This window comes from Danio aesculapii, chromosome 19, assembly GCF_903798145.1.
Source record: "Danio aesculapii chromosome 19, fDanAes4.1, whole genome shotgun sequence".
Taxonomy (NCBI): Eukaryota; Metazoa; Chordata; class Actinopteri; order Cypriniformes; family Danionidae; genus Danio; species Danio aesculapii.
Genome location: NC_079453.1, coordinates 44,974,666 through 44,988,476, shown reverse-complemented (window position 1 = coordinate 44,988,476; position 13,811 = coordinate 44,974,666). Strand labels below are relative to the sequence as shown.

The following is a 13,811-nucleotide window of genomic DNA, read 5'->3' as shown; positions in this document are numbered from 1 at the left end:
GTAACTCAAACACTCGTTACAACAGAGGTCTGCAGAAGAACATCTCTAAAAGCACAACACGTCCAACCTTGAGGCAGATGGGCTACAGCAGAAGACCACACAGAGTGCCACTCCTGTCAGCTAAGAACAGGAAACTGAGGCTACAATTCACACAGGCTTACCAAACCTGGACAATAGAAGATTGGAGAAACGTTGCCTGGTCTGATGAGTCTCGATTTCTGCTGTGACATTGGGATGGTCGGGTCAGAATTTGTCGTCAACAACATGAAAACATGGATCCATCCTGCCTTATATCAATGGTTCAGGCTGGTGGTGGTGGTGTAATGGTGTGACGGATATTTTCTTGGCACACTTTGGGCCCATTAGTAGGGCCAGACGGAATCTGCAGATGTTTATTGCTATTCCTGCAGAGAATTTTGGTAAAAATCTGTGGATTTTTGTGGAATTATTTTGGGAGTATCATAACTAAAACCTTAATGTGTGAAATAAAAAATATTATCTTTTTAACTTTTATTTAATGTTTAAAATGTAAATCCAATTAGATCCACTTTATTTGGTAAACAAAGCAAGTCTCTCATATAATAACTCTACTAGAAGACAGAAAATATTACTTTACAAACTATACATAATTCAGATGAACATTTTCATATTAGTCAATAATATTACTGTAATTAATTTAAAAACTGAATAAATATAGATTTACACAAGTAAATAAACAGAATTAATGATGGGCTAATTCTGCGCACGCAGATTCCGTGTGGGCCTACCCATTAGTACCAATTGAGCATCGTGTCAACATCACAGCCTATCTGAGTACACTGTACTGAAATGGCCTCCAGTCACCAGAGCTCAATCCAATAGAGAACCTCTGGGATGTGGTGGAACGGGAGTTTGGCATCATGGTTGTGCAGCCGACAAATCTGCAGCAACTGTGTGATACTATCATGTCAACATGAACCAAAAACTCTGAGGAATATTTCCAGTGCCTTGTTGAATCTATGACACGAAGGGTTAAGGCAGTTCTGAAGGCAAAAGGGGGTCCAATCCGGTACAAGTAAGGTGTACCTAATAAAGTGGCCGGTGAGTGTAGTTGTCAGTGACTGATAATAGAGATGATTTAATCAATCTGATTTTGGCATACATTTATTTTGTTTCTATGGTTAGAAACACTAAACAACAAATCTAACAATCCACTTTATTTTATAATGATCTCAAGTATATAATTAAAATATAATTTAAAATTAAGGGTTCGTTTAGAGTTATTTGCATGCATCAACGCATAATTTATTGTTACTAATAACTTATGAATATTAAAAATGTTTTATTTTTATTAAAGACACTTGAATACACTACCTGACAAAAGTCTTGTCGCCTATCCAAGTTTAAGAACAACAAATTAAAACTTGACTTCTAGTTGATCATTTGGTATCAGAAGTGGCTTAAATGAAAGGCAAAGGCTGCTAGATTACACTTATTTTACCTAAATAAAATATGATCATGCCTTGATTTTTAGACAAAAGTCTAGTCACTTAACAGAAATAATGTCCAGTAGAGAATATAAAGTCATGCTGCAGTGGAAACAGAATGAATATTGTGTCTGACTCCATCATGAGCTTGGAGGACTGCATCCATACATCTCTGCAATGACTCAAATCACTTATTAATAAAGTCATCTGGAATGGCAAAGAAAGCGTTCTTGCAGGACTCCCAGAGTTCATCAAGATTCTTTGGATTCATCTTCAATGCCTCCTCCCTCTTACCCCAGACATGCTCAATAATGTTCATTTCTGGTGACTGGGCTGGCCAATCCTGGAGCACCTTGACCTTTGTTTTCAGGAGCTTTGATGTGGAGGCTGAAGTATGAGAAGGAGCTCTGTCCTGCTGAAGAATTTGCCCTCTCCTGTGGATTGTAATGTAATGGGCAGCACAAATGTCTTGATACCTCAGGCTGTTGATGTTGCCATCCACTCTGCAGATCTCTCGCACGCCCCCATACTGAATGTTACCCCAAACCATGATTTTTCCTTCACCAAACTTGACTGATTTCTCTGAGAATCTTGGGTCCCTGTGGGTCCCAATAGGTCTTCTGCAGTATTAGTGATGATTGGGATGCAGTTCACCAGATGATTCATCAGAAAAATTGACCTTCTGCCACTTTTCCAAATGATCAACTAGAAGTCAAGTTATTATTTGTTGCTCTTACAACTGGGATCTACGACAAATCTTTTGTCAGGCAGTGTATATCATGTAAACAAATACAAATAAATATTAAAATTAAATAAACAAAAAATATATATACACACATACAAGTTATATTATTGTTTTTCTTATGATAGATAGATAGATAGATAGATAGATAGATAGATAGATAGATAGATAGATAGATAGATAGATAGATAGATAGATAGATAGATAGATAGATAGATAGATAGATAGATAGATAGATAGATAGATAGATAGATAGATAGATAGATAGATAGATAGATAGAATGGATGATTTATTAAATAATATAGAAATAATATAGAAAAAGCATTAATAATGCACATAAGGCAAATCAAATTATAGGCTTCATCCCTCACCCACGCACACAGATGCACTTTTGTGCCCTTGACCAAGGTTAATGTCTGAGACAGCGATGTGTCAGAGTCATAACTGTGTCACCTCAGACAATCTGACACATGGAATGATGAACACCCGACTGATCATACACAACGCATGGGTCACTATAGACCCCATGTAGCTCAGTTTGCATGAAAACATCTGGACTACACTAAACTTAAAAATCACCCTCATCTTTAAATCTGACTCCAAGAAGAACTAATATAAGAAAACCATAAGAGTAAAACACAACAAACACCATGGCTTCCTTCAAAAACAGATCCATTATGTACAGAAAAACATTAATTGAGCATCCTCCCCTGGCACTAGAGAAGCGATGGTGAAACGTTCAAGCAGCAGCCAATGGAGTTTGTCCAAAAGCGCCCGGAGGATCTTACATCAGGCAGACAGGAATGCAGGAGTATTAGACAGTCCTCAAAAACTCAATTTATCACAGATCAACCGCGCTTAGTGATGTCAGCCTGCAAGACTTGATCAGATTACAAGGAATTCCATGCACAAATAGAGTTTTATATGTAAATAGACTTCTATAGTTCTAGTTCTGCCACGTGTTCATTTCTGGATATGCATACAATCCAGTCATCACAAAGATTACTTGCAACTCCAGAATGTAATACAGTACATGATGTACAATGACAGACTAATTAATAGAGTTCTGTGATAATCTAATGGGGTTGCAATGCTTTTTGTCTTTTTATTAAATCAAAAACTGATCTCCAGTGGAGAAAAAAAGCGGTCTCTCCAAGGGTTTCTGTTTGAATAGGAAATGAACACGCAGAGTTTGATTGAAAAAAAAAAGAAACATGCAAACTTAATAAACCCAAAAACGTTCACATTTATCTATTAATGTGGCTTATTGAAGATTAAAAAATATTCATATGCAAATTAGGGTAGATGCACTTAAAAAGCAACTTTGCATGCAAAATAAATATATATTAAAATAAATATCATTTGATTTATTGCACTTATTTGATATTTTAGTAAATAAATAAAAATATATTTAAAATAATAATTTGATGTTTGGAATTATTGGATGTTGCAATGATTAAAACGTATTTTTGAACAGATTTGCATCTGCAAGTAATGCAGAGTTCAGACTGCATGATTTTAGCCCTGATTTTGACTCGCCGACAGGTTTTGAGAAATCGCCGGCAAATGCCTGAAATCACACGGTGCTCGTTCACGCGAGTAACAATCACACAGTGTGAACTATTAAAGATGTGATCAGAGAGAATCGCCGACGAGTCGCCGACACCTGTGAGATATTTGGCATGTCAAATATCTGGAGCTGTCGACGATTCAAATCATGCTGTGTGAAATGAATTTTGTCTGAAAATAACATCTGCGATTACCTACAGCCAATGAAAGAGCAGCATCCACTAGTGTGGGTATCTGAAAGCCAGCGGGAGGTTGGGGGAGAAGTTAAAAATGCTCATTTTCTGATTATTTAAACCTAAGTTATGAAGGAAAAACTAGTGGAAATTTGTCAGGAGCACTCGTGTCTGTTTGACGTGTCATCGAAACGATACCACAACCGGGTCAAAAAAGAAAATAAAGTTGAGGAGAAATTGCTAATTCCCTTCAAAGGCTAGGTGAGCAAAATAAGCACATTTTCTACCCCACTAAAGGCTTCTTTCTCATTATACAGTTAATAACACAAGATATGCTACGTGGCCCTGCATTGTTTCCATGTCACTTCTCGCACATGTTTGGCTGTGAGAGACCGAAACGAAGTTATCTGCGATTCTCCTATTGTAAAGTCATGCAGTGTGAAACCCCCGTTGCCAATCCATCTTGCAGTGTAAACAAAGCAGCGACAATGCAGGGGTGTTTATGTCTGTCTAAAATGTAATTCAGTGCAAACAGTTTATATACTAAAAGTCTTGTCAAAATATAAGTTCTATATAAGGGTGTACTCACACTAGGCTATCCAAACCATGCCCAGGAGTGTTTGACCCCCATTTCCTGGTTCGTTTGATAAATGTAAGTGCTCCGAATTGTGCCAGGGCACTGTTCAGTTGGCCGGCTCTGGCCTTGTTGGAAGAGTTGTACCAGAGCGCGATTCGGTTAGGCTTTGGCATGGTACGCTTGCAGTGTGAGTGCAAATCATGCCTGAGGGTGAAACTGAAGATGCGCCATCACTTGGATTTATTAATCATTCTTACCTTTTAATGGACACGAACTGTCATAGTTTATTAAAGATGCAAACCCGGGGGTTTGCATAAGAGTCAAAATGGGGGCTAAAATCATGCAGTCTGAACTCGGCGGTGCACGTCAGCTGCCGCCTTCAGCATACCTCCTAATACGCGCAGTACGATGACTCATGAATTTTTTCGAACGTCAAAAAAGGTGGATCTGTTCAGCAAAAGATTAGACTGTGTGTCACTGCATCCCAAACAACTTAAAATAATGCAAAACAATATAATTAAAGCGTTCTCCATCGTATTAAGCGAGAGCGCTTCTCTTCCTAACTGAACAACCACATCATCAATGATGTAAGCACGCCCAGACATGGTTTAAGGTAACCATGCCTAGTGTGAGTACGGCCTAAGATATACAAGAATCATTTGAACATCCATCTTTTTCTAAAAGCAGCAGAAGAACATTAATTATTTTATTTATTATAATTTTTATTGCTGCTGCTTTTTCTTTCTGTTCTCTCATTGTCTTACTGTATTTTTTTTAAATGGTTACATTTCTCTTGTTGCAAAAAAGTAATATCTGTATGATTTGTACAACACTTCTATTTGTTTGTATTTCTATCTGTTGTAATTGCCTGTTGTTATTGCAATTTTTTAAAAAATTAAAAAGAACATTAAATATAAATCAGTTCTCACATCATTTTCAATCTTTCAGGAAGTTAAATGTTTTCTGTTGATTTTTTTTTGTTGCAGATTTTACAGGAACACCGTATTACTGCAATTTTATCTAACAAAAAGAGCATTTTTTGATTCAGGTATTATTGCTGTGAAAGCACGTGCTATTTTTTATGTTAATCCAGATTCATCAGTTATTTCAAATCTGAAAAATAACACACTACTACAAACAAACAGACCATACTTCACAGGCAAAATTCAGTGATCATACCTGAAACCACTGCTATTTAGTAACAGCCATTATGCACATTTAAACACTAGAAAAAAAAGCTCCTATAATAAGATAGTTCAGCCAAAATTATAGTTCTGTCATCATTTAATCACCCTTCACTGGTCACAAACTTGTTTCAGTTTCTTTAATCTGTTTAACACAAAGGCAGATATACTGAAGAATGTTGGGAAAAAAACTGCCTATGTTCTGTCGATTTGTCCTACCTTGTCAGATTGTCCTACTTTCCATTGAAAAAGTAGGTAGCACATTTTGATGACGCAATTTGCTACCCATCAGATTTAGCTACTAGTGTAAATTTTAATGTGGCGTAGTGTGACATGAAGCTGTAATACCAACCTAATAACCAACCTAATCCCGCACCCCAACCTCAGAACCATTTAAATACAGTGTTGTAGCATAATCTGATGGGTAGGATAAAATGTCAGGACACCTACTGTGGATGTCAATGGCTGCTTTTCCCCAAAAATTCTTCAGAATTTTACATTCAACAGAAGAAAGAAGCTCATAAAAGTTCAGAACCACTTGAGTGAGAGTAAATGAGGAGGAACTTTCAGATGAACTATCCCTTTAAATACGGGTGTGTCCAACTCATGTGCATGCTGTTTGTACAATTCTTTATAATAAATCACCCACAATACGCCCACAACGTGCACAAGCAATCTGCTGGATCCGACTCATTAACACTGAGTCAGGGAGCAATTATACCAGTCCTGAAAACTGTCAACACAACTGTGGTGTGGGCACGACACGTGACTGAGTTTGGGACAGTTTGTTTAGTGTGATGTCTTCAAGCTGATATAACAACAATTTGGAGAAATCTTATTGGTTGAACTGACCGTGCAGATGGGAGATCTCTTTTGATGAGGTCTGCTCTTACTCGCTCTCCAACATGCCGATACACCTCTACTAGAGCTGTTATAGCTGCCTCCCGTACCTGCGGAGCACACAACACAACCTTAGCCAAGAAAAACAACCACAGACTGAGCCTTTATCCCATGTGTACTGTTGGGGATGTTTTCATCCACTCTGGGCTGATTTTGAGGCTTAATTTGGCCACAAATTTCTCTGTGTTTCAGTCAATAGGATGATTTTTGGTGACAAATCTTATTTTGACACATATTTTGGGAAAAATTTGGGAAATTATTCAGAAAATTAAACATTATATTCTGGGCAAATTGACTGCCCTTTCATTATGTTGGTGGCTGTTTTTGCCCCATTGACTTCTATTATAACCACATTTTTTTATTGCAAAGCCATGACAGCATATAATCATGCATTCTTGATTGTTGCTGGTTTTCCCTGTCAGGAAGAGGACAAATTGGTCATTTTTACAGCTGATCATTAGTTGCAGTGCAAAAAACCTTAGTTTCTGCCTTCTATATGGAGTATAGTGCTTGTGTGTGTGTGTGTGTGTGTGTGTGTGTGTGTGTGTGTGTGTGTGTGTGTGTGTGTGTGTGTGTGTGTGTGTGTGTGTGTGTGTGTGTGTGACCCTTTGCACACTTATCTTCATATGTCTGAGAAAATCAAAACAAGCAGCTCAGCTCTCAGAACATATTAAATAGGGCTGCACGATTTTGGAAAAAATTGACATTTCAATATTTTCTTTGACTGTAATGTACATTGAGGTATGAATACAATTTTAACAGATGACTTGAATATCTCTTTGTAAAGAATGCATCATTTTAGATTTATTGAGATGATTTTAAAGGGAAGCGTATGCGCATAAAACACAAAAATGACGAGCATATTTAAATACATATAACAGAGCAAGAATCCAAATTAAATAAACAATGACTTATGACTTTCTGGGGAGTCGAACAGTATTCAGCAACAGAAATGAAATCAACACTATATAATGTAATAATAACACTATCGTTTTCAATGAGTAAATATTTATATAAATGTACAATTAATCTTTATGGTACAAACGTTTCATTTATTGTGCCCAAATGCATTAAATTAGCTTGAAATGTTTAGTCACAGGCCTTGAAAACAAATGCGAATAAATAACTTACACTCAAAGGTTAAAATTTGAAATGATGCCACTATGTTTTGAACTGTAATCTCTGGTTAATTTTATTCACAACTTGACATTGCAGATTCTGCGATGCGACTATTGCACACTAGCACATTGTGAGTTCAATGCTGAAACAATATATTGTGCAGCCCTAATAATAAACATAGTAAGTGTATTTAAGCACACACACACACCATAATCTGCTGTTTTATTCCATAGAAGTCCATATAAAAGTCAGAAACTGTTTGCACAGGCCTATCTAAAGGGTTAATGCTGACAACTGATGATCAACGGTAAAAATGACACATTTAACCCTTTCCAACACAGAAAAACCACCCACAATCATAAATGCATGACGTCACATTACTTTAAGCAACACAAATTTTAGTTTTAGTTTTAATAGAATATAATAATCTTGCTTTCATTTCACAGCCTCCAACGCTTATGCTCATCTCTGCGAGAGGTCCATTCACCCAACGGGAGCTTAAGCAGAGCTGTACATGTCTAGAAACCTAACATTAGTGAAGACAGCCTCCCTCCCTCACACACATAAACAAAGGACAGAACGCAAGAGCAAGTCCAACTCACTTTGCTTTTTCGCACACATTCCCAGCATTACTTACATACACAGACAGAGATTCATACCTGGGGGTTTTGGTCTCCTGTTAGCGAACAGAGATGTGGAACAAATTTACTCAAACTCAAAGGCTGAGCACCGTATCTAAGAGAAGGAAAAATAAACAAGGCATACTGAGTACAGAATTTACAGCAAGTTCAAGAGGTTTGCATACATTAAAACAATAAAAAGCTTAACTTGTGCACTTTAAAATATGTGTAATAATATTTTTTTTTTTGAGCAAAAAATAATGATCGTCATACATGATTTACAGAAGATCACTACTAGAACTAAAAAGTCAGGCATATTCAGATTAATATTATTTTTGGATGTGTTAAAAATACATCCTCAAAATTCATTTTAAATCTTTATTCTTTGCCACAATCCACAAAAACACTAGGTTTTACTCATCTGTCAAGTTTATAATCTTTTAAAATAAGATTATGACATTCATGAATGCTCACTGTTTCGGTTATTATGCACAGGTCAGAAGAAAGAAAGAATGTTATTTTATTAGATAAACATATGCATAACATTGAATAATCATACTACAGTATTCCACTCTTATTTCACCCTTTTGTTATATTTAAAGGGATAGCTCACTCAGAATCTAAAATTCTGTCATCATTTACTCATCCTTCACAAACCTGTTTGAGTTTCATTCTTCTGTTGAACACAAGAGAAGATATTTTTTAAATGTTGGAAACCGGTAATTTGTTTTTCCTCTTATGGAAATCAATTGCTAATAGTTTCTATAACATTCTTCAAAATATCTTCTTTTTTGTTCAACATAATAAAGAATCTCAGAAAGGTTTGGAGGGTGAGTAAACCATAAGTAAATTGTTGTTTTTTGTGTGCATTTAATTTCTATGTCAATCAAAATCACTTCTGCAAATTTAAATTTGAGGTGGACACAAAAATAGCCCTTAGTCAAAATGCATAAGACTATTACACATTTTTCCTTTTGTAGAAAGTTTCAGCTCTTGCAAGTGAACTTTGGACCCCACTGACTGTGCATGTAAAACACTGCACTGCATTTTTTACTTAGATTTTTTGTCTTATTTCTAGTCCAAATACCTAAAGATTCTTAAATCAAGGAGCATTTTCTAGACAAGTTAAACATATTGTCTTGTTTTAAGAAATAATGTCAAAATTATGTGAGTTTTTCCTTAAAACAAGCTAAATAATCTGCCAATGGTGTAAGCAAAATAAAATTACGTCGAAGGGAAAAACAAGACGTTTTTGCTTTAAGCATTTGCAGATTATATGGCTTGTTTTAAAGAAAAACTCACTTAACATAGGCCTATTAATTCTTACTGGTTTCTAACATTCTTCAAAATAGCTTCTTTTATGCTCAACATAATATAGAATCTCAGAAAGGTTTGGAACCCCTTGAGGGTGAGTAAACAGTAAGTAAATTGTCAATTTGTGAGTGCATTTAATTTCTATATAAATCAAAATTGCTTGTACACATTTAAATTTGAGGTGGACACAAAAACGAGACTTCATTAATAAACCCATTACACATTTTTTCTTTTGTGGGATGTTTCAGCTTTTGCAAATGAACTGTGGACCCCACTGACTATATGTAAAACACCGCACCACAAAAAATGCTTTTCTCATGGAGATTTTTACTTCGATTCTAGTCCAAATATCTAAATATTCATAAATCAAGAAACATTTTCTAGACAAGCAAAACTTATTGCCTTGTTTTAAGAAATATGTCAAAATTAAGTGAGTGTTTCCTTAAAACATGCTAAATAATCCGCCAATGTGGTAAGCAAAATAAAATTAAGTCAAAAACAAAAAAAAAAACAAGGTTATTTTGGCAGATTATATGGCTTGTTTTAAAGAAAAACTAACTTAATATTGGCATATTATTTCTTACAGGTTTCTAACATTCCTTAAAATATCTTTAATTTTGTTCAACATAATAAAGAAACTAAAAGCTTTGGAACCATTTGAGGGTGAGTAAATAGTACATTTTATTGTGTGTGTGTGTGTGTGTGTGTGTGTGTGTGTGTGTGTGTGTGTGCGTGTGTGCGTGTGTGTTTTACTTCTGTGAATTTAAAGTTGAGGTGGACATAAAAAGAGCACTTAGTTAAAAATTCATAAGCTTATTATACATTTTTCCTTTTGTGGAAAGTTTCAGCTCCTGCAAATGAACTTTGGACCCCACTGACTGTTGCATGTAAATGCTTTTCCTACTTGGATTGTCTTTTGTCAAGTCCAAATATCTATCAAGAAGCGTTTTCAAGACAAGCAAAACATATTGTCTTATTTTATAAATAATGTCAAAATGAAGTGAGTTTTTCCTTAAAGCAAGCAAGCAATCTGTAAATGAGGCAAGCAAAATAATCTCAGGTCAAAAGGAAAAAGAAGATCCTTTTCCTTACCACATTGGCAGATTATTTAGCTTGTTTTAAGGAAAAACTCACTTAATTTTGGCATATTATTTCTTAAAACAAGACAGTATGTTTTGCTTGTCTAGAAAACGCATCTTGATTTACAATTTTTTATATATTCGTACTAGAAACAAGACAAAAAAAATCTAAGTATGTCCAACAGGTCTGAAACATTAGGTTGAATATTTGATAGTAATATTCATTACAGGTTAAACTATCCCTTTAATGTAACGCAAAACCCAAATAACAGAGATGCCTAATTTATATAGATATATAGATAAATAAAGCAAACAATATGCTACATTTTATTATAACAAAAATAGAGCAGCATAAGAGCGAGAGTTTACAGTGTGGATTATATGACAGCTCTTTTGTCAACACAGAGGAGTAAAGTTACTGAGAAACTCGTTTTGTTTGTGCATGTGTGTTTATGAAGCGCTTCAGCAAGAATGTCTGTTAATCCGACCTTCCCGGTATCGATGCAGGCAGGTAAGAGGATTACCTTAGAGGGCCGAGTGCGTTTACGGCGTGTGACCGTCAAGAAGCTTGTACGGTGTGAATGCCTGTAGATTACACTTAAATATCCACCAATGTGGGTGTCAAAACCAGCCGAGACGCTGAAATGAATATTAGAGGATATGATTGCATTAAAATACTGTGCTATGGAAGAGCAGCGCCCCCTTTTGGAAAAGTTTCCCAGTGCAAATGTGGGTTTGTTTACGAGGATGTATGTATGGCAGGGTTTCTCAAAGTCCAGAATCTAACTCAGATCAGAATCCACCTCCATTTCATATTTCATAAGCAATTAAAAGTGTGGATTGACTACTATAAAAAAACGTATGTTTAAATCCCCATGAAATCAAAACTAACCATATTTTGTCAGCTCACATTGCTAGATTTGTGGAGAACAATTCGTCAGTGCATGTCATTAAGAAAACCCTTCTAATCTTTAATTAAAATCTGAAAATGCACTTTCAGTTAAAGTCTCAGATTATGTCCGTCTGAGGTATTGGGCGTGGCTAACATACTTAACCACGCCCCTCCAACTGTCAGTTCTGACAACAAACAGAAATGGTGAGAATGAGGAGTCTGTTAGGTTGTAATAACTCTCCCCAAACCCTTCAATAGTATCTGAATGCAGCCTTGATGCAAGCTGAGACTGCATATCTCAGTGATGCAATGTCAGACACAATGCATTAGTGGAGCCAGTTATGTCTGTGAGGGGCGGGGTTAGGTGTGGGCATTAAAAAGCATTGCATGCAGCTCAAATTGCACTGCACCAGCTGTGCATCCAGACCCCTCTCAAACCCTTTCCCAATCTTTTTGAATTAAATGCCTACATTATTACATCCAATCAGCTCAGAGTAGTAAATAAAACAAACCACGCCCATTGTATGCTCATTTAATATTTCGTTTCTCTAGGAAGTGTGTCACAATACGAAAAAAAAAGGTCGCAGCTTCTAGTTCATGTGGACTTAAATACATAATCATGTTTGTTTTTTTAGTAGCGATCATTTTCCTGTGTGATTCTGTTGTCATGACAATCAATCAGCGTTTGACATTCATCATATTTAGGCTAAACTCTTAAGCGCAGTGAGCGTTTGAATGGGGGAAGATGTCAGTTTCAAGAAAAGATAAGTTGATGAAGTGAAAAAAAATGAGTTTTCAAATATGATTAGACAGAGGTACGAGTTCATTTTGCTTGATTTGATTTGTAATGAGTTTCCCAGTGCTGGGTTGTGGCTGGAAGGGCATCCGCTACGCAAAACATGCTGAAATAGTAGGCGGTTCATTCCACTGTGGCGATCCCTGATAAATAAGGGACCAAGCCAAAGGAAAATGAATGACTGAATGATTTGTAATGAGATAGATGGCATTATAAAAATTGGAATCCATTCATTCATTCATTTTCCTTCAGCTTAGTCCCTTTATTCATTAGGGTCGCCACAGCGGAGTGAACCACCAACTATTCCAGCATATATTTTTCACAGCGGATGCCCTTCCAGCTTTTTATGCAAATTTTATTTAATCAATTCACCTATAGCTCATGTCTTTGGACTGTGGGGGAAACCGGAGCACTCGGAGGAAACCCATGCTAACACGGGGAGAACATGCAAACTCCACATAGAAATGCCAACTGGCCCAGCGGGGACTCAGCAACCTTCTTAATTGGAATCCAGACAATGCCATTTCTCACATAAGATTGCTCTGAATGTTGCAACCTAATTACTTTTGACCGACCTCTGGTTGTGTTTATCATAAATATTGCTGAGACTTAAATTAATGCCGAGTTCAGACTGCATGATTTTCAAAGTAGTTGTGTCACAGACGTTTTCACACTGCATGGCTATCTGGGCTAGCGTTTTGCCGCTGCTTTGTTTACACTGCAAGATGGATCGGCAACAGTGGGTTTCACACTGCATGACTTTACGATAGTAAGAATCGCCGACATCCTTGCCCAAACTACGACTCACAACCAAAATCTTGTGTTATTAACTGTATAATGAGAAAGAAGCCTTTAGTGGGGTAGAAAATGTGCTTATTTTGCTCACCTAGCCTTTGAAGGGAATTAGCAATTTCTCCTCAACTATTTTCTTTTTTGACCCATTTGTGGCATCGTTTCGATGACACGTCAAACAGACACGAGTGCTCCTGGCAAATTTCCACTCGTTTTTCCTTCATTTCTTGGGTCCAAATAATCTGAAAATTAGCATTTTTAACTTCTCCTCCAACCTCCCGCTGGCTTGCAAATACCCATACTAGTGGATGCTGGTCTTTCATTTTCTGTAGGTAATCGCCGATGTTATTTTCAGTCAAAACTCATTTCACATGGCATGATTTAAATCGTCGACAGCTCCAGATATTTAGCATGCCAAATATCTCACAGGTGTCGGCGACTCATTGGCGATTCTCAGATCACGTCTTTGATAGTTCACACTGTGTGATTGTTACTCGCATAAACTAGCGCCGATTTGCCTGTGAATTCAGGCATTTGCCGGCGAGTCAAAATCTGGGCTAAAATCATGCAGTCTGAACTCGGCATAA

General features: G+C 36.6%; 1 protein-coding gene across 21 annotated transcripts in view; it reads right to left on the bottom strand.

Annotated features, from left to right (window-relative positions):
• The window catches only part of clasp2 (cytoplasmic linker associated protein 2), a 116,193-nt gene that overhangs the window by 90,404 nt on the left and 11,978 nt on the right, over positions 1 to 13,811 (bottom strand). For all 21 annotated transcript variants that reach the window (XM_056479659.1, XM_056479667.1, XM_056479661.1 and 18 more), the window contains exons 5-6: positions 8,391 to 8,466; positions 6,565 to 6,662 (exon numbers count right to left, since the gene is read on the bottom strand). In XM_056479659.1, coding sequence (XP_056335634.1) covers positions 6,565 to 6,662; positions 8,391 to 8,466 — 174 coding nt within the window. The remainder of the gene's footprint in view (positions 1 to 6,564; positions 6,663 to 8,390; positions 8,467 to 13,811) is intronic.